The 27,785-nt window shown below is 42.0% G+C and overlaps 1 protein-coding gene across 8 annotated transcripts in view; it reads right to left on the bottom strand.

Moving 5' to 3' along the window:
- Nucleotides 1–27,785, bottom strand: part of HHAT (hedgehog acyltransferase) — a 349,450-nt gene that overhangs the window by 157,879 nt on the left and 163,786 nt on the right. For all 8 annotated transcript variants that reach the window (XR_004272205.1, XR_004272208.1, XR_004272207.1 and 5 more), the window contains one exon: nucleotides 6,320–6,355. Coding sequence is in view for 1 of the 8 variants with exons in the window: in XM_032289133.1 (XP_032145024.1) it covers nucleotides 6,320–6,355 (36 nt within the window). In the remaining 7 variants the exon portion in view is untranslated. The remainder of the gene's footprint in view (nucleotides 1–6,319; nucleotides 6,356–27,785) is intronic.

Genomic DNA, 27,785 nt, shown 5'->3' with positions numbered 1-27,785 from the left:
AAAAAAAAAAAAACAAAGTCAAGTGTGGTGGCTCACACCTGTAATCCCATCACTTTGGGAGGACAACGAGGAGAATTGCTGGAGCTCAGGAGTTCAAAAGTAGCCTGGACAACACAATAAGACCCTGTTTCTACAAAAAAAAAAAAAAAAAAATAGCTGCGAATGTTGGCGCATGCCTGTAGTCCCAGCTACCTGAAGGCTAAGGTAGGCAGATTGCTTGAGCCCAGGAGGTGGAGGCTGCAGCGAGCCATGATCATGCCATTGCACTCCAGCCTGGGTGACAGTGGAAGACCCTGCCTCAAAAACAATGAAAAAATGCCAACAAAAGTGTTGGCAAGGATGTGCAGATAAAGGAACCCTTTACATTGCACACTGTTGGTGGCAATGTAAATTAGTACAGCCACTCTGGAAAACAGTACAGAGATTACTCAAAAAATTAAAAGCCAAACTACCACATGATCCTGCAATCCCACTACTGAGTATATACCCAAAGGAAAGAAAATCAGTACACTGAAGAAATATCTGCATCCCCACGTTTACTGCAGCACTACTGACAATAGCCAAGAGATGAAATCATCCCAAGTGTCCAACAACACATGCACAGATGAAGAAAATGTGGCATATACACACTGTGAAAGTTAATTACAGAAATTGGGTTACTCTTGTCCTACCCAATTAAATCAGAGTTGAGGGACTGGGAAGAAAAGCACCTGGGACATATAGCACTTCCTCCAAGAATTAAATGTTCCACAAGCTCAGGTGCTGAAACAGCCTGCTGTAACCCTAAGACCAGTTTTACCTAATAGCTGCGGAAGTGACCTGCCTAGACTCTAAGACTGGTTTTATTTACCATCATCACTCATCAATCAGAGCTTACAATCTCTCGAAAGCTTCTCTAGTGCCAATGAGCTTTCATCCAAAACAATACCTAACATTTCTCCTTCTAATAAAGCTCCCAACTTTCTATTTGTTCTCTGGACATCTGGACCTACTGAAGATCACCTGGTCTGTGTGTATGCCCTGAATTGAAGCTTCCCGCTTCCCAAACAAAATGTTTGTTTTTGAGACAGAGTCTCTGTCACCCAGGCTTGAATGCAGTGCCATGATCTCAGCTCACTACAATCCCCACCTCTCAAGTTCAAGCTATTTTCCTGCCTCAGCCTACCAAGTAGCTGGGATTATAGGTGTGTGTCACCACACCCGTCTAATTTTTGTATTTTCAGTATAGATGGGGTTTCACCATGCTGGCCAGGCCAGTCTTGAACTCCTGGCCTCAAGTGATCTACCCCATTGGGTCTCCCAAAGTGCTGGGATTACAAGCATGAGTCACTGTGCCCAGGGCCAAATACAACGTTTTAGAGATTCATCTGTGTATTTTATTTGATTTTGGCAACACAATGGAATACTATTCAGCCATAAAAAAAAGAATGAAATCCCGTCATTCATGATGACATGGATGGATCTGGAGGACATCATGTTAACTGAAAAGATTGAACAGAGAAAGACAAATACCACATGATCTCATTGATACGTGGAATCTTAAAAAGAAAATTCCTAACACAGTTGCAGAGAGCAACACAGGAGTTACCAAAGACTGGGTAGAGTGAGGAAGATGAGAAGAGGCTGGTCAAGGGGTACGAAGTGACAATTCGGAGGAGTGAGTTCTGGTGTTCAACTGTACAGAAGGGTGACAATGGTTAACGGTAAGGTATTGCATATTACAAAATAGTTAGAAGACAGGCTTTTGGATGTTCTCACCACAAATGATAAACGCATAAGATGACATATATGCTAACTACCCTGATGCGATCATTACAAAATATATATACATAAAAACATCAAATTGTACCCCACAAATACAAATACAAGGTGTCATTTTTTTTTTAAAGTCACGATGTTATCCTGCTCCACTGAAAACCACTGCCCTACCTGAGGAGCCCAGGCAGGCGCAGCCAGAGGCGGAGGAGGCAACAAAACAAGTATTGTTCATCTTTTTAAAAATATTTTTTAACTGGCAAAAATTATATGTATTTGCGTACAACATGTTTTGAAATATGTTTGCATTGTGAAATGGATAAATCAAGCTAATTAACACATGCATTTCTTCATATACTTATCTTTGTGGTGAGAAAACCTAAAATCTCCTCTCAGCAATTTTCAAGAATATATCATTATTAGCTATTGTCAATATTGTACAATAGAGCTCTTCAACTTACTTCTCCTGTCTCACTGAAATTTTGCATTCCTTGACATTTTCTGAGTTCCCACTCCCAGACCTTGGTAGCTATCATTCTACTGTTTCTAAGAGTTCAGTTTTTTTAGATTCCACATGTAAGTGAGACCACATGTACACCTTTGTCTTAAAAGAGAGAGTGCTGGCTACCATTCTGGGTAAGAAGAAAAATGCTGGCCAGGTGCAGTAGCTCATGCCTGTAATCCCAGCACTGTGGGAGGCCAAGGTGGGAGGATCGCTTGAGCTCACAAGTTCAAGACCCAGTCTGGGAAACATGGCAAAACCCCACATCTATTCGAAAATAAAAGAAGAAAGATAAAGAAAAATGCCTCAGTCAGCGAGAAACAAACCAAAAGTCACTTTTTTGCTTTCTTACCGTAGCTAAACTAAGCTAAATTTAAACAAGCCACCCTGTTATCTATAATGAAACAGATTTTTATTCCGTATGCTCTTTCACCGGTTGGTCACCTTTTTCCTTTTTCTTGTGCAGTGTCATATTAAGAACTCCAGCCAGTAGGCTTCTTCTGAGACTATTCCGAGGTAAGCCATGATTGCTGTTTCCGTGATTTCTCTAAGAAGCAGGACTGAGCTCACTGAATTTTCCCACAGTCATCACAAAACACTAATACCAAAAATGCCCACATTTCATTAAACGTGACAGCTCCTTCCTGCCCCCATGGCTCAGTGGAACACTCCAAGGCTTAAAAGGAAGCATGTCCCTCCTTGCAATTGCCTAGTCTGAGATCTAAGATAGGGCTCTTGGCTTTGTGGAAATTTACGTCATTCCAGAGAAGTCGACATGACTTCCATCAATTTAAAAGATGCAGCTGATTAATTTCAGGCATGCTGCAGCTTTTTTTAATGCCAAACACTAAGCATTCAATACAGCCTGACAAACCAAACTGCATGATAAGAGCTTGCTGGAGCTAATAAATGTAGTTAATCTTAGGGGGGAAAAGCCTATGGCAATTTCTCCTACATTTCCTCTTTCACAAAGGGAAGTATATTTTCATCTCTTGGCCATTACAGAGTGAGAAGGATTCCTTAGGTATCATCCCTCTCACTCTTCCAACTCTCTAAGGTTTTCTCTAATGATTTATTTACAAGAAAATGCCATTGCTGTCTGAAGTTACTATGGAACCACTCACTCCTGCTAGCAATCAGATTCTACTTCTCTCCACCTAAATGAAACTGCATTTTCTAAGTCTAGAGGACACTTAAGGCCTACCGGTGGCTAAATACAAGAGTTCATCCCATTAAAAAGAAAAAATACCCACTCTACCCACCCTCTCCACCAGCTGCCCTATCTTTCTTTCCTCCTCTTCACAGCTCATCTTCTTAAAGGAGCTGTTGCTGCCATTCCCTCACTGCTCATCCCATCGAGCCCCCACCCTCTTTGACCTAGCTTCAGGGTCAATGTCCCAATTAAACAGTTCTCACTAAGGTGCCCAGTCATAAATGGTGCTGGGTCCCATCGGGTTTGACCTTCCCTCCTAAGCTGGGAGCAGAAAATATATATTTTTTTTCCTTTCGAGACGGAGTCTTACTCTGTTGCCTAGGCTGGAATGCAGTGGCCCCATCTCGGCTCACTGCAGCTTTGGCCTCCTGGGTTCAAGTGATCCTCATGCCTCAGCCTCCTAAGTAGACAGGATTATGGGCATGTGTCACCACACCCGGCTCATTTTTGTATTTTTAGTAGAGGTGAGATTTTTTTCAAATTGCCCAGGGTGGTCTTGAACTCATGGCTTCAAGTGATCTGCCCACCTTGGCCTCACTAAGTGCTAAGATTACAGGCATGAGTCAGTGTGCCTGGCTTAAAGTACCCACTTTCTAAAGACAGCTGCAGATAAGGAGCTGAGATCCACCCCATTCTGGGATTACTGAGAAATGGAGAACTGACTCTGCTCCCAGCCACCGTCTTCACCACCCCTACCCTTTACTCCCAAGCTGGGAAGAGGAAAGAGGAAGAGCCTCCTTGGAATTAAGTTGCTTGCTTACTGGGGCGTGCTACCACGTGATGGGAGAGGAAGAGACCTACTCCCAGAGGCAAGGGATGCCTGCAAAACCAACCTCTCATTCCCTAGTTGGACAAGAGATAAACCCACTGATTTGCTCTGCCCCCTACCTGAGTGAGGGAAAGGAAATACAGAAGATGGCAGGGTAGAGAGAAGCCTTACTGGCCCAGTTCTGCTCGCTTCACAGAACACTGGTTAAGGTGACCAGGTGACACATCTTCCAGCACCTCCCCCAAAATGGTCTCCTGCCAGGGCAAGGGGATCCCAGCTCCAGTCACATTAGAGCCACTTGACCACTCCCTCTCCTTCCCCCAGACTCAACATAGGAGGAATGGTTGGAGTCTAGAAGAAGGAAAGAGAGGAGGGATCCCTGAGGCAGATCACCGTTTACTTCGACTACAAGGCTGGCAAGGGAAGCTTCAAATCAAATGTCTGCTTTTGCAAGTGGCAGCATTCCCAGACATATTCAAGTAAGTGGCACATGGTAGGCTTAATAGTTATTTGCTCAATAAGTGACTGTACAGCTTCTTCTCAACCCGCCTCACCCTCCTTGTCCTTTCTGTCTCATCTCATTCATTCCCTCCTAGCACTAATGTTTTTTGAAGGTTGATCCTATACAGGTTTCTGAATGTAATCATTGATATGTGACGAAGACATGATCCCTGACCTCAGGAAATTTACTAGAGAAGATAAGAAGAGTACAAACTTGCATCCACTACAAGGCATTAAGGAAACATTACAATGGGAGTTGTACAAAGCACCAAAGACATCAAATAAAAAACTCAAACTACTCCCTGAAGTATTAATAAATCCAGATAGATTCTTTTGATCAGTTCAGCTATGGAATGCTCATGACTTCTTTTCCCATGACTGCCAGTCCTTTGTCCATCCTGCTAAAATGTATTCACCCTTGCTTCGTCAAGAACAGCAGTTCACACACTAGTATCTGTGCCTGGATCCTGGAGAAAGCCAGGATCATCCATAATCCTTGAGTCTGGGGGAGGCCAAGGAGGTTTCACTGTGTAGCCTTGGATGAGGCTTGGAAAAGAGGACAAAGAGGACAAGGTATGCATGGCCTCACTCAGAACACCACCACATCCAGTGCAGAAGACGTGTTTTTTTGGGGAGATAAAGGTGATGTCAGTGATGTGCACTTCCTCTCAAAGAGCGTCTTAGCAATAGGGAGATGGCCATGCATTGCAGAAAACGGAAGTACCATAACACTCACCCAAAAATCACAGTCTACAGACTGCTCATTATCAGGCTACTAGAATTAACTAGCATTTAGAGATACATACTTTCAGAAAGCAAATCACTCTACATAATTTCTGGTTTCCTTGTCTTCTTTAGCTTGCAGTCTTTTAGCAACCATTTCTGCTTCCCTAAATATTTTTGACAAGCATTTTTAATGATCATTATTCATCATTATTAGAGTAATACATGCTCAATATTAATACATTTAGAAAACACAGCAAAGCTGATAGCAAAAAAAAATCATGCAGATTCTTAAAAATATGATTAATATGCTGACATATTTCCATTTAACCTTTGTTTAATAGCTACTTGAAATTAATATGTCCCATAAGCCAACTCTGGCAAAAATCACCAATAAACAAGGATATGAACTGCCATCTCTAATCTCTTTTGATTACGAACAAGGTTGTATCTTCACAACTATAAAAGCAACTGGAAGATTTCACTTAAAAAGATTAAATTCAGTGGAGGGAAAATTGGTTAAAGGGGCTGTTTAATGTCTGAATAGAAGCTGGCACTCCTAATTTTTCAATTAGTGTTTCCAGCAGCCTAGGAGTTGGAATTACACTTGTCCAAGATCTCGGGTAACTATCACTTTAGAAATAAGCCTCTTTACGCATTGATTTCTTTAATTGTTTAATCATGTGTGCTTCTGGGAGATGCAGAAAACCGTAGTGTTAGCAATGTTTTCTTGACAAGTATTTATATACAAGTGCCATTATTTATCAAGATATTTAACAAGAATTTATCTTCCATTTCCACCTCTCATAATAGCTATGCTATTCAATGTTATCTAAATCAAAAATTATTGGCTTACCTGATCAAGAAATTATGCAGGCCAACATCAAAATACCTGTTCAAAGGAGACACAGACAAGCATATCAATAAAAGGCATTTATATTAATGGTGGACTAGACATGGACTATAGATTTACAATTTAGATTCACAGCATGACTAAGAAACGGATTACTCTACCACAGTAGTTCTCAAGACACGGCCGCTGGGGCAGCAGCATTCTTGGGAACTGGTTGGAATTGCAGCTTCTCAGGCGCCACCTCAGACATACCAATTCAGAAATTCTGGGGATAGAGCCCAGCAATTAAACTTAACAAGCCCTCCAGGAGAGAATAGCGCAGAAACACGGCTCTCTGGTAGCATAACTGTCTCAGCAAGTAGAAGCTCTCTCTAAAAATAAAGGCCATGACAGTGGATCTCCCAAGTACCTTCCACTTTTCCAATAGGTGAGCCCTTTTGTAATATTCATGTCTCAGATGTTCACTTACTTAAAATATATAAATATATATTTATGTATATTTAAAATATATTTATATGTCTGTGTAGTCACATACACACATTTTTTTTGAGACAAAGTCTTGCTTTGTCACCCAGGCTGAAGTGCAGCAGTGCCATCACACTGCAGCCGCAACCTCCTGGGTTAAACCAATCCTCCCACCTCAGTCCCCAGAGCAGCTGTGACTACAGGTGTGTAGCACCATGCCTGGCTTTCAGTTTTTTAGTAGAGATATGATCTATGTTGCCCACGGTGGTCTCAAACTCCCAGGCTCAAGCAGTCCTCCTACCTCAGCCGCCCAAAGCACTGGGATTACAGGTGTGAGTAACCGCACTCAGCCCGAAATACAGGTATTGATCGACTTACAACTTATGCAACTTATGACCATTCAACTTTACAACCACAATCGCTAGCCACGACTGCTCCGCATCTGGCAGCGCAAATGTTGCCCAGCTGGGCATACGACAGTGCGGACCAGCTTCCGGCAGCACTACCATCTCCGCGTGCATATAGCCTACTCAACTTACGACCAAATCGTGTTACGACCGGTCTGTCGGAACCAATTGTGGTCGTAAGTTGAGCACTAGCTTTATGTTTTAAAAGCACAACACTACACTAGCCAAAGGGAAGAAGGCAAGGGAGGGTGGTGCGGAAAGGCTGGTGTGGCAGTGAGTGGAGTGTCAACCTTGGCCTTCCAAGCCCCACCTAGCTCTAGTCCCCGGAGCTTTCCACCTGAGAGAACAACCCTGTCCCATCTCTGGGTCTCCGCTGAGCAGGGGACTGGAAGAGCTGCAGTTCCATGTACTAGCTGGGGAGCCTGCCATTGTGCTTGGCATGGCATTCCATAAACGCTGGGCTATAGCAGACCCTTTGTGTCACAGTCTTTTCTTTATACCACCAAACTGGCGCAGTCCATATAAATGATGCTGCCTTGGTTTCTCCAACTAGCATGCTTGTTCCTCATGAACCTCTGATTATGTAGCCAGTGCCCTTCTCTCCCTTTGGACTAGACCGTGAGTAAAAAGACCAGGTGGCCAGAATCACGATGATATAGTCCCCTGGGCAGAATCACTGCTCCCAACACCTAAAGGGCGGTGCTTGCATCCCACCCACCAGTCTCACCTCTTGGTTTGGCAAATGGACTGAGTAGAGCCTGAGTTAATTCTGTCCCTTTCTGACAAGGGGTAATGAACACAGGAATTCACTCTTGGGGGTCTGCCTATCCAGACCCTGCCTGTCCCTAGCTTCCAGCTCTACCCAACTCATTCCTGGAGCATCCTATTATACCTGGTACCTCATGCCACCTGACATTTGACAGGTGATTACTAACATTTTAATAGGATTCCCTGTGGGATACTTTTAAATGACAAGATTCTTTTATGTACTTAAGTATCTGTTTACAGACCATGGACACAGTGTAGGTGAGAATAAAGAAACTCAAAGCCAAAACATGACAGACCTCATTTACTATATCACTGACCTAAAGTAATTACATAATTCAGGAAAAACAGGATTAGAGATACAAAAAATTAATTTATTCATAAGTCTTCTGTACAGAGCTCTTCTCTAAAGAGAGATCTACCTGCAGGGAGAGCTGATGTGTTTCGTTTGATTTTACACTGACGTGGATAAGATGTTAAGTTCTGCCTAAAATTATATTTAACACAGATTTTAAAAAAATAGATACTATCCCTCCTCTCAACCAAAACCAAAGCTACTTGGCTTAACGCCACAAATAAATATCCACACCACAATAGCAATTTTAAGGTTGCCAGATCTATAATATGAGAGGCAGAAGTCTATGTAGATTAAAACAAAGATTTCAGCTTCCTTCACTCATCCAAAGCTTGTTGAGCCTTTTCAATTACACTAGCGACAGAAAGCAATAGACTCTATTCCAGGAATCACAGGACAAAGCAGACATGGAAGAAATCACAGAGATCCGCAGTATAGTGGTGGGGCAGGAGGAAGGCACTGAAACAGTAATGGAAAAACCTAATAATAATGAGAAATTGATTTATTGTTGAGAATGTGGCAAGTACCACGTTTGGCGCTCACACATATGTGCCGGCGAGGCAGGTATTGGTATCCCTGAGTTCACGGCCAGTAGAAGACAAAGCTGCAAAGCTGGAAATCAAATTGAACCCTAAAATACATGAATTACTTGCTATTCCCAAGTACCCCACTAAAACCAGGTTTCTCACTGTCTTGCATTACTAACTGAAAATGATTGTTCATGTTAAAAGCTGATGTCTTCCCGCTTCCACCTCATTTCTGCTTCTCCCAACAAGGCTGTCCTGCTCCAGGGAAGCCCACCTGCTTCTTCTCCTTAGGTGCCATCCACCTTCTCGGTCTTAGCCAGCCAGGCTCTGGAGAGTGATGTAAGTTCGCACAAGCGGAATCATATAGTTTTTGTCCTTTTGTGTCTGGATGGCTATTGGTTTCAAAAAATAAGGTTAACCCAACTCATACCAACACCACCATTCTCATTCAACCTGGCCATGGCCTCCAGGGAATGATGTGGTAGTGAATTCATTCCTTTCCATTGCCAGGTGCCCTTCCTCATAGAAAGGGTGGCCAGCCAACCAATTCCCTCTCCCATCTCCTCCCCTACTTGTAATATGAGGCCTGGCTAAGAATACTAAGCTTTAGTACACCACCTACTGAATATTTTAAAACTAAATATATTCAAAACCATCTTTGCATTATAAAATATAACAATCTCTGAAAGGCAAAAGTTATCTTTCTTATTCAACCAATAGCCAGGAAATTATCCATTCTTATGGCCCTTAAAGATTTCCACTGCAAAAGCACATCTTAGGGCTTTGAAAATACTTCCCAATGGCAATCCTGTGTAGACACCCAATGCATGAAAGCACACTTGCATCTAAGAACTAATTCTAGCTCCAGAGGTGGGTCAAAGAGCAGGCTTTTTAAAAATCACCTTTAAATATAAAAGCCTTTGCAATGGCTACAAGATATGGGCAGAATATACACAAGCTTTAACTTAATGCTGCCTCTCACCTTCCTTGGATCATGTGAGAAAAAAGGCGAGGCTAAGGGAGAGTAAAGGGTTATAGTTTTTCACCACACAGGCACAGAACAGTGCACACAGAGTGGAGAAGGGAGGGTGTTAACAGTAAAAGCCAGCATATACATGGTGCCTAGCTCGTGCCAGGCACTTTTCTATTCTACACACATATACACAACTATTTCTGCAATAATGCTATGAGGTAAATAGATACTATTATCATCCATATGCAGAGGAAGAAATGGAATCATAGAGAGGTTAAGTGACTGCTAGTTAGGGGTAAAGCTAACACCTGAGCCCAGTTAGTCTCCATTAGCCAGAAGACCCCCCCAACCCCAACCAGGGAACAGTACCTTGGTTTTGAGGCATAAATGTTAGGAATACATCAAGGTTAACTTCCAGAGTTTGGTTATTCAGGCTGAGTATCCCAAATCCAAAAATCTAAAATCTGAAATGCTCCAAAATCTAAAACTTTTTGAGCATCAATGAGACACTCATAAAAATGCTCATGGGAGCACGTTCAGATTTTGGATTTTTAAATTTGAGCTGCTCAACTAGCGTAAATGCAGATATTCCAAAATCTACAGAGCCCAAAATCTACAACACGTATTCCTGGTCCCAAGCATTTCAAGTAAGGGATATTCAAATCTGCATATTGCAGTTATTCAGTTGGTGCAAAAGTAATTGCATGTGGTCTTTGCCATTAAAATAATGACAAAAACCACAGTTACTTTTCCACTAACCTATTACATAGTAAGATGTCCTTAGAAGCATACAACGAAGTATTCAGGGTGATGATAAATCATACCCAGTACCTCATCTCAAATAATTCAGGTGGAAAAATTTATATGTACTGTAACGTTTCTCCTAACATTTCTGTGAGTTTAAGATTTCAACATTTAAAACATGAAGGATAAAACGGTAAGCACACTCCTTGCTACAGAAAAACAAGTTCATATTTTTTGTACATATAGAGAAATTAACAATGTATCCTAAAATCGGAATCTAATTTCTGTAACTCTGATTAGTTTTTCTTTATATATTTTGTTTTTGAGCTGTGAATGAGTGAGCATATATGAAATGAAAATTGAGACTACATGATAAAATCAATGGTAGCAGGCCAGGTGCAGTGGCTCATGCCTGTAATCCTTGCACTTTGGGAAGCCAAGGCGGGCAGATCACGTGAGGTCAAGAGTTTGAGGCCAGGCTGGCCAGCATGGTGAAACCTTGTCTCTACTAAAAATACAAAAAAAAATTAGCTGGGCATGGTGGCGCATGCCTGTAGTTCCAGCTACTCAGGGAGGCTGAGGCAGGAGAATCAGCTCAACTCAGGAGGCAGAGGTTGCAATGAGCCAAGATTGCGCCACTGCACTCCAACCTGGGCAACAGATGGAGACTCCATCTCAAAAAAACACAAAAAAACAAAAAAACAAAAAAAACCAGTGATAGCCACCTTACTGGCTGGAGAATGAAGTGGTCCATAATGCTGCTCTTCATAAGAGCCATTATCTTAATCTTACCAATTTCACTACCTATAAGTCAGGCAACATATTTAATATAATGCTAAAGGTTTGGCTTAAAGAATGTATGTGCCTTTCGTCCCGTTCCCATTAGAAGGAAACAACCCAAACATATTTAAAACTATAAGCTTATTTAAACTTGTGATATTTTAAAAATAATGGTTATTTCATCATTACCTTAGTGATAATTTTAAGTATCATGTCAAAAAATGGTTCTATCTGAAAGGAAACTGTGGTCTACCCAACCAGAGGTATAGCTTCATGTTACCAGAATTTGTGGGTTTTTGCAGCTTTCTCAGGATCATGAGTTCATTCTTTCATCATCATTATTATATATTGACAAACTATAGTTGTACAGATTTATGTGGTACAAAATGATGCTATGATTTCTGAATATAATGTAGAACTAAATCAATCTAATTAACATATCCATCGCCTCAAATATTTTACATTTCTTTGTGATGAGAATGTTTGAAATTTACTCCATCAGTGATTTTAAAATGTAGGTACAGATTTTCTCTTTACCATGGTAAACTTAATTCAGGCTCCTTCAAAAACGTTCAGGGGTGGGGGGGGGCCTCACCTGTGGGGCCATCTTTAATTTCAAAACACTAGCCATCCAATGAACTCTAGAAATACAGTCTCATTTAGTTTTCTTATACAGATGCAAAAGGCACCTTATGGAGCTACAGTAGGAAAGGAATGCACATTGTTTTCATACAAGTATATGCCAACCACTGGGCCAAGCACTCTGTATATTATCAATTTTTAATCCTCACAACCACCCTGTGAAATAGGTTCTATTTTATGAAGATTTGTGTCTTTATTCCCAGTCTCATGGCTAGTAAATGTTGAGTCAGGGTCTAGCTCAGAGCAGACACCAAAGTCTGTGCTTTTTCCTTCATATATTCAACCACAGGCTCATTTAATTATTTACTGTGTGCCTATTCTGTGCTAAATACTGGAAATTCAGCAATGCACAGCACATAACCTCTGCTTCAAGGAGGTTAGAGTCTAAAGGGATGGGAATAATTTCAATACAGTTTGACTGTTAACTAATCAATCATTCTCTCCCTCAACAGACCAAAAACTTCATAAGGGCAAGAACGAGAGCCTACCAGCAAAAATAAATGTCATTGAGTGAAGCGATGAATGCCAGCTGGTAATAAGGCACCAACGCTTCTGTCTGCTGTGGCACTTAGCATCGTATACTGCAGATAGAAAAGGCTCCAAAGGCCGGGCACGGTGGCTCACGCCTGTAATCCCAGCACTTTGGGAGGCCGAGGCGGGTGGATCACGAGGTCAAGAGATCGAGACCATCCTGGTCAACATGGTGAAACCTTGTCTCTACTAAAAATACAAAAAATTATCTGGGCATGGTGGCGTGTGCCTGTAATCCCAGCTACTCAGGAGACTGAGGCAGGAGAACTGCCTGAACCCAGGAGGCGGAGGTTGCGGTGAGCCGAGATTGCGCCATTGCACTCCAGCCTGGGTAACAAGAGCAAAACTCCGTCTCAAAAAAAAAGAAAAGAAAAAGAAAAAGGCTCCAAAGTAGTTAATACACTGAATGTTGTACATAAATGCATAAATACCCCCAGATAAAAATGGGGGTTCTCTTCTGACATAAGATACTGATCAAATTGTAGCACAATCAATTCTTATCACCTTTTAAGGAAATAATCTCACAGCTAACCAGCCTATAGAAAACCAGGATTTCCTCATGAGGAGCCGTAAGGAACACGGATCCTGTACATACTATTCTCAGCTCCCTCCAGAGATTAAAAATAGAAAATCTTTTCTGTATGACATGCAAGTGTTATTGTCTGCACATCAATTGATAGCAGCTACGGGGAGGCAGATTTCAGCTTGAGATAAAAAAGAAACTGGAATGGATGACCTTTAAGATTCCTTTAAGCCCCAGGCTTCCAAGTTCGCATTTCAGGCACTTTCGGGAAACGTCTCTAAGTGTGATGCTCCCTCCCATAGCAGCAGCTCTTGTCTGATTACCATCAGCAAATTAGTAGAATATGCCTGGGCATTTCACATCCACGGCAGCCCTGGCAGTTTATTTATGATGATTATGACTGCTGTACTCATTAGAGCCTCACAGTGCATCCAAATTACGCTTGTTGGGCCTGACAAAGTGGTGCTGCCCATATGCTTACTCACACAGCACAGAGGTTTATATATCGCCTAGCTCAGAACTGCTCCTCTGAGGGAGGAGGGGTGAGGCCCACACACCGTGTCCATGGCAGAACTCACACCAGAACCCATGGCCAGTTCTAGGACTCGTTCTGCTCTAACAGGCTGCCTGTCCAGTCTCCCAGGCCAATCTTGGCTGATTCGGAGCTAGGGATGAACACAGCAACTGACGATGGCCAGGATTGGCACATACCATACAAGGTATGCTTTAGAACTGCTACTGTCATGGCCGCTTAGCATGACACAGGCAGTGCAGCATGTAGACAGTGAAGCAAAATTCGGCTCTCAGTCCTTGCCTCTACCTCTTCCATTTTCAACCTTCAGTTTTTTATCGCTAGACTTGTTTATGCCATAATCGGCTGCCAACATTCAGCCTTTACATTTCTGCCTGGGACATCTGAAAACTGATTTGCACGCACACCTGGGGTAAAAACAAAGCAAATCAACAGCACGATAAACTTTATACCTAGATTCAAGAAACCCTGATTAGTTCTGGCTGGCCTCCCTAACCCAATATCAGAGAGCAGAGAAGACCTGAAAGTGTATCTGCCCTAACCTCCTCCTCACTTGACTAATTCAGAAGCAGAAAATAAGGAACATGAAATAACAGACACAACAGCAGACCAGTTCCCCTAGACCCCAGCTTTTTGTTCAAAATGTCGCAGTGCTGCCCTCCTCTCAGTCTCAAGCAATATCTTTATTTTCTGAGGATGCCCAAGGCACAATGCTTGGAGTAGGCTCCCTGATGACATCATATAGTAACTGGCACCATATCATACCATCTTCAGCTCCATCTGTTAACCTGTGTATCAACCTGCTCACAGTCAAGAATAAAAAGCTGGGCCAGGCATGGTGGCTCAGCCTATAATCCCAGCACTTTGGGAGCCTAAGGTGGGCAGATCACCAGAGGTCAGGAGTTCAAGACCAGCCTGGCCAACATGGTGAAACCTCATCTCTACTAAAAATTCAAAAATTAGCCAGGCATGGTGGTGGGCACCTGTAATCCCAGATACTCAGGAGACTGAGGCAAGAAAATTGCTTGAACCCAGGAGGCAAAAGTTGCAGTGAGTCGAGATCACACCACTGCACTCCAGCCTGGGCAGTAGAGAGACTGTCTCAAAAAGCGACTCTGTCTCAAAAAAAAAAAAAAGAAAAAAGAAAAAAGAAAAAGAAAGAAAAACAGAGTGAGACTCTGTCTCAAAAAAAAAAAGAAAAGAAAAGAAAGAAAGAAAGAATAAAAAGCTATGCTTGGAACACAGTGGGAAAAAAAAAGTGAAAATGAACTTAGACTACTAGCCCGATCCCAGTTGGCAGTCAACCACATTTGGTGAAAAATACCAAAGTCTGATGGAAAAGTAGAAAACAAGCCCTGGAAGGACAAACTCCTCAGAATAAAGATGGTGAAAATAGTCCTGAGCTATCACCTGACATGTTCTTCATGGATCAGACAAGCAGGTCTGCCATCAGATCTCAGGAAGGAGGTTCTGGAGAAAAATAACCCACAAGCCTGAGATCTGGCGATCTCACACCGCCGAAGGTGAGAAGGCGACAGTTCACACCGCCGAAGGCAAAAGGACGACCGTTCACACCGCCGAAGGCGGGAGGGCGACAGTCCCAGGCATCATCAGCTCAGGAGTGAAGAGATTTCCCCAACAACAGTAGAAATCACGACGTATTGGATGGAGAATTAGAAATTCAAGATCTGGGTTCTGGCTCTACCACTTAACAGCCATTTGACCACAGACAAAAAGTTAATTCCTCCACAGCTGTTTTCTTAACTGTGGCTTGGATGCAAGGATACCAACAGTAAAAAAGGAGTCAATGTAGGGATACAAGTGCTTCAAAAACATTCTACAAATGCTCAAGATTGTTTTCTCCCCTCCTTAGACATCATTAAGAATCCTTACAGATTCTTCTCCAAGCTGTATTAATGCTATATTCATTCATTTACCAGGAAATATTTATCGAGTACCTTCTAGATGCTCAATAGAGTTACAATAGATGCTTAGGATATAGCAGTAAACAGCAAAGTCTCCACCCTTGTCAGTATTCTGGAAACAAGTCCTTTATTCTTCATGTAATTTGCAAATATTTTCTCTCAACCTATGGCTTATCTTTTCATTTTCTGAAAAGGTCATTGAAGCACGAAAGTTTTGAATTTCAAAAATCCAATTGATTGATGTTTTTCCTATTATGGATCATGCTTTTTATGTTCGAAGACATCTTTGCCTAACCCAAGATCTTGAATATTTTCTGTTTTCTTCTAAAAGTTTCATAGTTTAGCACTTACATTAAGTCCATGATCTATTTTGAGTTAATTTGTGTGTGTGGGGTGAAGTAAGGGTCTAAGTTTGTCTTGCTTTTTATCTCTTCATGTAACAACATCTACTGGACACATTTGCCAAACTAAAGGTCACTGGCAACTTTTTCTAAGTGGTGGAAATGCAAGCCAGACTAGAGCCAAGTGAAGAATGGATGAGAAGGAAAGGGAGACACTACCTGGTGTGGGTAGCTCTTATGATGAGGAGTTGTATCCTGAAGAGGAGAAAGCATTGTCATTGAAGAAAGATGAAGCAAACAAGCTTGGTTTTCATTCATTTGGGGGAAAGTCTTCCATTGCCCCAGGTGATAGGTACAGAAGTTTTAAAAGAAGATGAATGCAAATAGCAGTGATTTGGTGGAGGGAAAATTTTCAAGAGTATAAACCAAAGTTACCAGATGAGAGAAAGTAGATAGAAGCTACATGTGGACATTTGTTAGTTTTGCTCGTTTGCTTGTGTGCTTGCTTGTTTGTTCTAAGGGAAGGCCTTTGGGGATTTACCTCTCACCTACTGTGTCCAGTTCTAGTAGGACAATTACACTCCATCCCTGCCTTGCTAGGAGCATGGGCAAGGCAGTCAGGCTAAGTAAAGTTGAATCTTGAAGATATAATGGCTCATGCCTGTAATCCCAGCACTTTGGGAGGCCAAAGTAGGCAAATCACTTAGGCCAGGAGTTCAAGACCAGCCTGGCCAACATGGTGAAACCCCATCTCTACTAAACTATAAAAATTAGCTGGGCATCGTGGAACATGCCTATAGTCCCAGCTGCTCCGGAGGCTGACGCAGGAGAATCACTTGAACCAGGTGGCAGAGGTTGCAGTGAGCTGAGATCATACCACAGCACTCCAGCCTGAGTGACAGAGGGAGACTGTCTCAAAAAAAAAAAAATCTTGAGTATATAGACGGTATGTACATTGAGCATATAGTATAAGCTAGATTAAATCTTGAACATCAAGACAGCAAGAAAGAAAAAAATCATTGAGGCTGATTCACCCTGGTGTTGTGCCTTAATATGATCATGACACCTGTTTGGTGACATAACTACAATAAATTATATTAAAGAAGTAATTCTAAACATGAATTTATAAGTTGTCCATTAAGATAATAATAATTAGTACTTCAATAGAACTTTAATTTACAAAGCACCATCACAAACATTTCTTAAAAACTGTAAGGAAAATGAGGCTTGTATATTACAACCATTTAACGGCTCATGGAACCTAACAGAGCCTGGCTCTTAGCACTTAGTACAAACACGGTAAATGTTTAAATGGATGAATGCATGATTACATGATTTTCCTGCAATTGTGTAGCTAATAAGGGACCTGATTTTAACTTGAACTCAGATTGCTTCACTAAAAATTCAGAGATTTCCAAATGACTTATATATTATAAATTCAATGAGACATACTTTTCAAAAGATTATGTTTGTAATTTCTGGACTAGGAAAATTTTTTTAATTCTTAAGAAGAATACAGGAGACCTAAAATATAGGCAGAGGAGATGTTAACTGCTGGGCTAGGACTAAGGATGTGGGTTCCCATATAGTAACAAAATTAAAGTATCCAATGATAAGATGGGCAGAGCCTTGTTTTGTTTTTGTTTTTTTAAAGTTGGGGGCAGGGTAGGGGTGGGCAGCATCCAGCAGCCCAGGGAGAAGATCTCAGATGAAGCAAGTCAGTGCTCTCCATCTGCCAGTTTTTGTGTGTAGATATTGTTTCTTTCTAAGCACTGGCCTGTACCTCAGAGGTAAAATACCTATAATCTAGCACTTCCCAGATTCCCTTTTCAGCTGACTTCTGATTCAAGTTCTCCCAATGAGAGGCACTCTCATAAAAACTCCTTGCTATGAATGTACCTATGCAACAATCTTTCATGATCTGCACATGTACCCCAGAATCTAAAGTACAATTTTTAAAAAAACTGAAGGGAAAAAGAAAAGCCATTTTTCCCCAGAGGCAGCTAGTGACAGGACTGTGGATGTCAGCAGACGGCAGACATGGGTTTCCCTAGCTGCTTCTGCAGTGGGGGCCTCTTGAGACCCCGTTTGGGTGCTGCAGGCAGTCAAGATCAGCAGCAGCAGCTTCCAACAGCGTTCAACCCTCCACTCCTCCCCCTCTCCACCCTCTATGGATGATGTGTGCCTGCAGTTAACCCTTGACACCAAAATGTCTTGGGTGGTTTCCATTTTCCAGCCCAAACTCCAATGCAATCGATGGAAGAGGGCAAAGCTGCTGTGGCAAAGGAGGAAAGGGGAAGAGACAGGACAGAGAAAGGTGTGTCAGGAGACTTCAAGCATCTGCAAAGGGCAGAGGGTGGGGAAACTGAGTCTATGAGCCAAATAAGAATGGGAAAGAAATCCATTTAATGAATACTTAGAATGCCTACTATGTGCCAGGCAAGGCATAAGAGGCTAGAAAAATAAAACTGAACAAAGCCGAATGTGGTCCTCCAGAGTTCAGTCTGGCGGAGGAAATGTAAGTGATACAATGAATCCAGAACAAAGGGACAAATGCAAAGAAGAGATAAGTACAGGGCGCTGTGAGAGCCCCTGAGGGCGTGTTCACATTATACCAGCATGGGGGGAGGGCAGTGGAGGCACACAGGAAGAGCTTCCCAGAGGAGCTGATGCTGTAGCTGGGCTTTGAAGAACCAGAAGTTGGACAGCCTGGTGTGGGAGGCACTTCCCAGGTAACATGTCAACTCCATAGTATTCAGGATCCTCTCTGTGGAAGCTACCTGGCAACAGTCCCCACAGAACATCATTGGAGTTGGTGACTGATAAGGGGAGCTAGTTCCAGAGCCACCGGAGATGGTGACAAATGTTCTTTCTTCCAAGCAGCACTTCAGTAATGATGCCGAGAGGGCAACCAAAAGCAGCAAGATTCAGAGAAGTCTACGTCCCTAACGGAACCACAGAGCCCTGCTGATCTTTCTGCCCAGGTTGCCCTTGACAACCACACTACTGGGTATCTCCAGAGAACAAGGACATATGACTTACACCTTCCTCTCCATGACACCCCCAAAATTACATAGAGACATGGTCTTCAGCATCTGCTTATAGGGTTAACTGGACCCAAGACACCCAGAGCTTCAGGAAACAAAAGAAATTAGGTTAGGCCTCTAACGATGGAGTTCTGGGAGCTGGGTAATTAAACGAGTCAATACTTACCAAAAAAGTGCCAGCAGGTCACAAGAATTCAACACAAAGCTAATATACGGCTATTATTAACACAATCTTAAACGCTGAACATCTTCCCTGCATGTGTATTTTTATCATCAGTCATCTTATTAAAACCTCATTCGACCCGTCAGCAGTTTGTTTGTGAATACATCATCACAACAAATGATTATTCTGACTTGTGTTAGATGAATCTGTTCACTACAGTTTGAAAAACTGCCATCACATGATCCCTTCGAGGATCTAGTTTCACCTCTCGGAAGAGCTGAACATTTGGCCTTGCCCCTATTAGTCACCCAGGCTGACTGGTTTGAAAAGTTGCTTAACTGCAATGCAGTACATAGGTTTTCCCACCTTTTATATTGAAACAAAAGACTTTTTACCATAACCAGAACTCGAAAGACAATAGTCATTATATCTAAAAATGATACTAACAAATTTTAAAAATGTATTTGACATTAGTGTCATTCTCACTAATTTGTGTCCTTTCCTTTCTCAGTCTTATTCTCATACGCATGATATATAGGAGCCTTAAGAATTCCGTTTGGTATTTATTCTCCACTTGACTAAGATATAAGCAGAGTTTCAGGGTTTTAAAACAAGTTCTCCTAGTCTTTGCAGCCTCTCCTGGACTTACTAATTACAGCAAAATGTCTAAGTCTCTCCCTGGACATCTCTCTTTCACTTAGGTGGCTGAGCTAATCTAAGTGAATATGGCTATTTTCCCTTCCTTAAATTTCCTTTTTTTTTTTTTTTTTTTTTTTTTTGGGACAAAGTGTCGCTTCTTCACCCAGGCTGGAGTGCAATGGCACAATCCTGGTCTACTGCAACCTCTGCCTCCTGGATTCCAAGGATTCTCATGCTTCAGCCGAGTAGCTGGGACTACAGGCATGCAACACCATGCCCAGCTAATTTTTCTGTATTTTTAATAAAGATGGGGTTTCACCAGGCTGGCCAGGCTGGACTCGAATTCCTGACCTCAAGTGATCTGTCTCCCAAAGTGTGGGGATGACAGGCGTGAGCCACCACACCCGGCCAATTCCATAACTTTCTATCAAATTCTTTTTATTGACATTCAGAAGAAAAACATTAGGTAGCAACAATTTGTCAACTGTCAATTTCACAATCCAACACAGGCAGATGTCAGGAATGGGAAGCAGAGACCTGAGGGACCCGGATGAGGGTGGAGTTCTGTAGGGCTGTGTCACGGTTTGAGTCTTGAGATTCAAAGCAGTGTGACACAGATGGTTTCCTTAGGACTAAGCAGGACATAGGCTGATGCGCACAGCAGAGGTGGCAAGGAAAAATAAAAATAGACTGCAAGGCAGGAAAGCAATACATACAGAAGAGCGCCTGGCCCTTTGTAATCCACCATGCCAACAGTTGCTTTTGTTTTTCCTACTTATAATTAATGCTAAGGCCAGGTGACTGGGCCAGGCCTACAGCACTTTCATAGCCACCCATTGCTCAGACAGCATTCTGGATAGAGAAGAAGTCACTGCATAAAGCTGACTGACGATGTTGCCGAGTCTTCAGGGATATGCACTGTAGGGCACGTTGGGAGCCAGATGTAAGGCTGAGTGCCCCACAGGGTCATGGGGTTAGCCTTATGGTGTGCTGAGGCGCAGGATCCGAGAAATAAAGAGACAGGACACAGAAGTACAAAGAAAATGCAGCTGGGCTCGGGGGGCCACGCCACCTATAAGCAGAGTCAGGCAAGGCCGGTAAGGCTGGCAAGCCAAGGCTGGCAAGGCCGGTAAGGCCCCGAATGTCCAGAAGCATGAGTATTTATTGTGTATAGGTTAGGGGGCAGGGCAGTGAGTGAAATCATCTTTAAGGATAGTGATAGGGTCGTGAGCAATAAAACATAGGGTCCACCCCCATTAGGTCACCTAGGCCAGGAAGTGGACAGTGTATAACAAGGGACCCGTTCCCACGAAGGCAAGGGCCATATGCAGTAAGGGGTCCACCCCCATTAGGTCACAGAGGCTTGAAGGTGGGCCATGCGAAGTGAAGAGGGTGCAGTGTGCGATACTTCTATCTATGGGAAAACTACTTCTAAGAAGATTTATAGGAGGATGCTTTAAGTCACATAGCAGTGACGGAGCTGTCAAGGTTACCGCCACCTTCTGGCAGCTTCCAATGGATCCTATGGGAAGATGCTTTTCAAGCAGCACAGTAGCAAGAGCTGATAAAGTTCACAGTCACCAAGGTGGATTGCCGTTCTGAGGGCAGCCTTCCACAAGAACTGGAGCAAGGTCCTACAACTCCTTTATCAGGACGAGTGGCTCTCGCCCCAAGCCTGCCATACAGCGGGTATCTTTACGATACTGAACGCTGCCACCTGGGCCATGGATTCTTGTCCTGGTATAACTGTTTTTCCCTTAATTCATGCTCTGTGCTGTGTCTGCTCCAGGCATTTCTCCGATTATAAGCTGCTTATTCCTTAATTCATGCTCTGTACTGTGTCCACTCTAGGCATTCCTCCGATTATGAACTAAGATATAATTATAGGTATATAGGTAGGGAAATATTCTTCAGTCACTCATACTATCAACTATTATATGATTATATATAGAGGATTATATAAAGGGAGACTTCAAGCCCTATTTCTATAAACTAATATATGATTATGTAAACGATTATATAAAAGGAAATAGCTGAGTAGTAACACTATAAAGTAAGATATTCCTCAAGCCCTAACTGTGCCAGGGTTCTGCTTAGCTCTCATTCCTCGGTGCCTATATGGGGGGTTACCCACAATGCACAGGCTGGAATATAAAGGGGCCTTCACTCTTCTCTATTTGAGTGGTTCTCAGCCTGCCTACTCAAGCTGCCAGTGGTCCCCTATGTGGGTTATAAAAACTAAATTCCGGCCGGGTACCGTGGCTCACACCTGTAATCTCAGCACTTTGGGAGGCTGAGGCGGGTGAATCACAAGGTCAGGAGTTTGAGACCAGCCTAGCCAATATGGTGAAAACCTGTCTCTACCAAAAATACAAAAATTAGCTAGGTGTGGTGCTGTGTGCCTATAGTTCCAGCTGCTCGGGAGGCTGAGGCAGGACAATTGCTTGAGCCCAGGAGGTGGAGGTTGCAGTGAGCTGAGATCGCGCCACTGCACTCCAGCCTGGGGTGACAGGAAGATCCTGTCTCAAAAAAAATTAAATAAAAAAAAATTAAATTTCTCTCACTGAATGTTACAAGTAATTATAGAGGGATTTTTGATAGTTCTTGAATTAAGATTGATTTAAAAAAATCTAAGTCTCAAATTTACATTTTTAAATTTCATGTATTTCAAGGAAAATTAAAATTTACGTTTAATAGAAACACTAGGAAAAGTAGTATCATCTGCATATTGTACCCCAAAACCTTGTTCTTCCAGACACAAATCCACTCATGAGAATAAAGAATACAATTCTTTTTATTTACTGAGCTTCTCCCATGAGCCAAATGCTGTCAGGTACAAGGATAGACATAGGGGTTGACAGCTTAGTGGGTCAACTGATTCATAAAGAAAAAATTACAGTCAGCGCAGCATTTTAGCAGCAGCAACTCTTAAGAACAAATGGGCCCCTGCAGGTCTGTGAGCCCACTGGAAATAGCACATCCTCCTCCAGTCCTCCACTGTGTCTGGAAGATGGAGAGAAGCCCTTAGTTAGGGGCAAGATCTGAAACCAGAGAAGACCTAAGGCTGCAGGGCTGAGAAGTAGTAGGAGTGTGTTGAAGAGCAAACAGTAAACACCAAACCAGGAAACTTTCTTGTAGAACAGTCCCTTTCCAATTAATTAGTAGTGCTCACTTTATATCAAGAAACTCCTCCAGTATGAAACTCCCACAGTTGCAAGCTGAGAACCCAAGACCATGTGTTTTTACTTTGTGTTGTGTTTTCTACTGATCTTTTAAACTATTTAACTAGAGACTTCTAGCCTGCTTAGGGTATATTAGCACTTCAAAAATGATTTGTTCTTTTTTAGTCACTTACACCAGTCAACACGAAAAATATTGGCTAGGGCAGCTACCAGAGTTTCTCTTTTCAAATTCTGTTATTATACAAAGCATGTCTGTAATTATTCTACAAGATTCCTTTAAGTAGGGCATACCTTTCTGTTTCTAATAATCCCTATTCTCAAAATATAAAAGCTTAATTATACCCCATTTATCTCCAGGTAGAATTTTCCATGAGCTCATTACTCAGACCACACTCATAAGCAGATAAGAATAAACAGGCAGAAAGATCAGCAGAAAGTGTAACCGCTATTACTAACTCCTGGATTGTATTCTATAAGAAACCTGAAACAAGCCACACAGTTGTGCATAACATATGGTCACAGATTTGAAGTGAGAACCCACCACCAGCAGATACACTTGGCAGATGCCCAGATAGGTTAAAGGTGTGGAACTACAGAAATCAGACAGAAGGACTCTGAAAGTACAGGCTCAATTTACTTAAGGACGAGCAGTTCCCCAGAGCCCAGTAAGACTTCTATTATCTTGCTTCATTGTAAAAATCACTGCTGTTCATATCCATGATCTTAAAGTCACAGGTAACTAACGACGGATATACAGAGTATCAACAGCAGAGCTTCTTAAATGGGCTTCTGCCAGCTCATGCACACCTCCGTCTAATGGTACACAGTACTAGACATTGTAGAGCGGTGTTTCCCACATGACTCACATTTAAAGATGTATCTTATATCTCAACCCAGTTACAGAAGTTGTGATGGCCAGTCTCCAAGATGGCCCTGGACAGTCCCCACCTCTTGACATTTACACTCTTGTCACATCCCCCTCGCACTGTACCAGGATCAGTCAATGTGACTGACAGAAGAGAAGAGAATCATAGCAGAGTTGATGACCTCTTACTTTTGATCTGATACTGCATCTTCTGTCTTAGGGGTGCTCTCTTGTTCTCTTAGATCCTGTGTTCTAGTGGAAACCAGCAAAGATATCATGAGTAGCCATAAAGGAAAGGCCTATGTGGTGAGATGCTGAGGCCTCCTGCCAGCAGCCACAAGGATAGACCTGGAAGAGAATCTGTCTGCCCAGAGAGGCGTTCAGATGACTGTGGCCCTGGGCTGACAGCTTGTCATCCACCTGAATCAAACCACCCAGCTAAGCAGCTCACAGATACCTGACCCCTCTAAACAACAAATGCTTGTTGTTTTAAACTGCTAAGTGTGGTGGTAATTTGAGAACTAAGGTAAGTATATAACTAAAAAGAGTCCCCCCAAAAAAAACTGTCATTACCTTGACCCCACAAATACTGATATTTTCTATGTCATTATTATTATTATTATTATTATTATTTTGAGACAGAGTCTCGCTCTGTTGCCCAGGCTGGAGTGCAGTGGCGTGATCTTGGCTCACTGCAACCTCTGTCTCCTAGGTTCAAGTGACTTTCCTGCCTCAGCCTCCCGAGTACCTGGGATTACAGGCATGAGCCACCATGCCCAACTGGTCTTGTATTTTTAGCAGAAATGGGGTTTCACCATGTTGGCCAGCATGGTCTGAAACTCCTGACCTCAAGTGATCTACCTACTCAAAGTTCTGGGATTACAGGAATGACCCACTGCCCCCAGCCTTATTCCATTTTCAAATGTTGCCTGAAACCCACTAAAATGATTATGACCTACAACAGGTCATAATCTGAATGGTCCAATAGGCATTAATAATATACAAAATAGCACAAATACATGGAAACTAAACAACCTGCTCCTGAATGACTACTGGATAAATAATGAAGGCAGAAATAAAGATGTTCTTCAAAACCTAAGAGAGTGAAGACACAACATATCAGAATCTCTGGGACACATTTGAAGCAGTGTCTAGAGGAAATTTATAGCCCTAAATGCCCGCATGAGAACGAGCAAAGATCTAAAACCTACGCCCTAACGTCACAATTAAAAGAACTAGAGAAACAAGATCAAACAAATTCAAAAGCTAGCAGAAGACAAGAAATAAGATCAGAGCAGAACTCAAGATGATAGAGACAAAAAAAAATCCCTTCAAAAAAAAAAAAAATCAATAAATCCAGGAGCTGGTTTTTGATAAGACCAACAAAATAGACAGCTGGCCAGACTAATAAAAAAGAAAAGAGAAGATTCAAATAGATGCAATAAAAAAATGATAAAGAATATCACTGCTGATCCCACAGAAATACCAACTACCATCAGAGATTACTACAAACACCTCTATGCAGATAAACCAGTAAATCTAGAAGAAATGGATAAATTCCCAGACACTTACACCCTCCCAAGACTAAACAAGGAAGAAGTTGAATCTTTGAATAGACCAATAACAAGGTCTGAAGTTGAGGCAGCAATTAATAGCCTACCAACCAAACAAAGTCCAGGGCCAGACAGGTTCACAACCGAATTCTACCAGAGGTACAAAGAGGAGCTGATATCATTTCTTCCAAAACTATTCCAAACAATACAAAACGAGGGAATCCTCCCTAACTCACTTTCTGAGACCAACATCATCCTGATACCAAAATCTGGCAGACACACAACTAAAAAAGAAAATTTCAGCCAATATCCATGATGAATATTGATGCAAAAATCTTCAATAAAATACTGGCAAACTGAATCCAACAGCACATCTAAAAGCTTATCCATCGTGATCAAGTTGGCTTCATCCCAGGGATGCAAGGCTGGTTCAACATACATAAATCTATAAACAGAATCCATCACATCAACAGACAAAAACCATATGATCATCTCAACAGATGCAAAGAAGGCCTTTAACAAAATTCAACAGCCCTTTATGATAAAAACTCTCAGTAAACTAGGCATCAATGAAATGTATATCAAAATAGTAAGAGCTATTTATGACAAACCCACAGCCAATATCATACTGAATGGGCAAAAACCGGAAGCATTCCTTTTGAAAACTGGCACAAGACAAGGATGCCCTCTTTCACCACTCCTTTTCAACATACTATTGAAAGTTCTGGCTAGGGCCAAAATAGACAAATGGAATCTAATTGAACTTAAGAGCTTCTGCACAGCAAAATAAACTACCAACAGAGTGAACTGGCAACCGATAAAATGGGAAAAACTTTTTGCAGTCTACCCATCTGACAAAGGGCTAATATTCAGAATCTAGGGAGAACTTAAACAAATTTCTAAGAAACAAACAACCCCATCAAAAAGTGGGCAAAGAATATGAACAGTCAGTTTTCAGAAGAAGACATTTATGCAGCCAAAAAACATATGAAAAAAAACTCATCATCACTGATCATTACAGAAATGCAAATCAAAACCACATTGAGATATCATGTCACACCAGTTAGAATGCCGATCATTAAAAAATTAGGAGACAACAGATGCTGGAGAGGATGTGGAGAAATAGGAACACTTTTATACTGTTGGTGGAAGTATAAATTAATTCAACCATTGTGGAAGACAGCATCAGGATTCCTCAAGGATCTACAAATAGAAATACCATTTGACCCAGCAATCCCATTACTGGGTATATACCCAAAGAGTTATAAATCATTCTATCATAAAGACACACACACACATATGTTTACTGCAGCACTGTTCACAATAGCAAAGACTTGGAACCAAACCAAATGCCCATCAATGATAGACTGGATAAAGAAAATGTGGCACATATACACCATGGAATACTATGCAGCCATAAAAAAGGGTAAGATCGTGTCCCATGTAGGGACATGGATGAAACTGGAAATCATCATTCTCAGCAAACTGACACAAGAACAGAAAACCAAATACAACATATTGTCCCTCATAAGTGGGTGTTGAACAATGAGAAAACACAGACACAGGGAGGGGAACATCACACACTGGGGCCTGTGGAGTGGGGGCTAAGGGAGGAAATAGCAGGGGGTGGGGAGATAGGGGAGGGATAGCATTAGGAAAAATACCTGATGTAGGTGACGGGGTGGTGGATGCAGCAAACCACCATCAAAACATGTGTATATTAGTGTAACCTGCTTGATCTGCACAGGTACCCTAGAACTTAAAGTATAATTTTAAAAAATACCAAATATCTGGAATTCCTCACATACATACATATACATTTATACATACATAGAGAAAGAGAAAGCGAGGGAGAGGGAGGGAGGATGGGATCTTTATTGCTAACAAACCATATCCATCTCTATTACTTTAATTGATTCTTGCAATCACTAGAGTAAAGAAAGGATTAAAATCTCCACTTTCCCCATGAGTCAGAATTGGTGCTTGAAAAAGGCTGTTTAACATGCCTAAAGTGAAAGAACTAAGACCAACAGAGCTGAGCCCAGCCCTCAGGCCTTCTGATTCCAGCTGCCCTTTCCTCTAAGTCACCTTTCCTATATTTCCCCAGAAGTCATCTATTATACAAATTTTATAGTTTATGCTTATGGAAAATACATATTAACCATGCATTATATATTATAGATGTATAAAATATTCTATATGATATAAAAGTTTATAATCTGTTATACAGATATCCTGCTGGATTTTTGAGTCCCCCAGGACCCCACATTCTGGTTTTCCTCGTAACTCACTGGCTGCTCCTTCCCAGGTGTCTTTGCTGATTCCAGCCCCACCATGCTGGAGAGCCAGGGTTCATCGGTCCATGGTCCTCTTCTCTCCTCTGTGTACTCATTCCCTTGGTAGTCACTTCATGCAATCTCTGGGTGTTAAGTGCTACCTATGCTAGAGACTCCCAAATTGGGATTTCCAGCTCAGACCTCTTTCCTGCAGTACAGAGCCATCCATCTCCT

Source organism: Sapajus apella, unplaced genomic scaffold, assembly GCF_009761245.1.
Source record: "Sapajus apella isolate SASKATOON/1434 unplaced genomic scaffold, GSC_monkey_1.0 scaffold22, whole genome shotgun sequence".
Lineage (NCBI taxonomy): Eukaryota > Metazoa > Chordata > Mammalia > Primates > Cebidae > Sapajus > Sapajus apella.
This window is presented reverse-complemented; position numbering and strand designations above follow the sequence as displayed.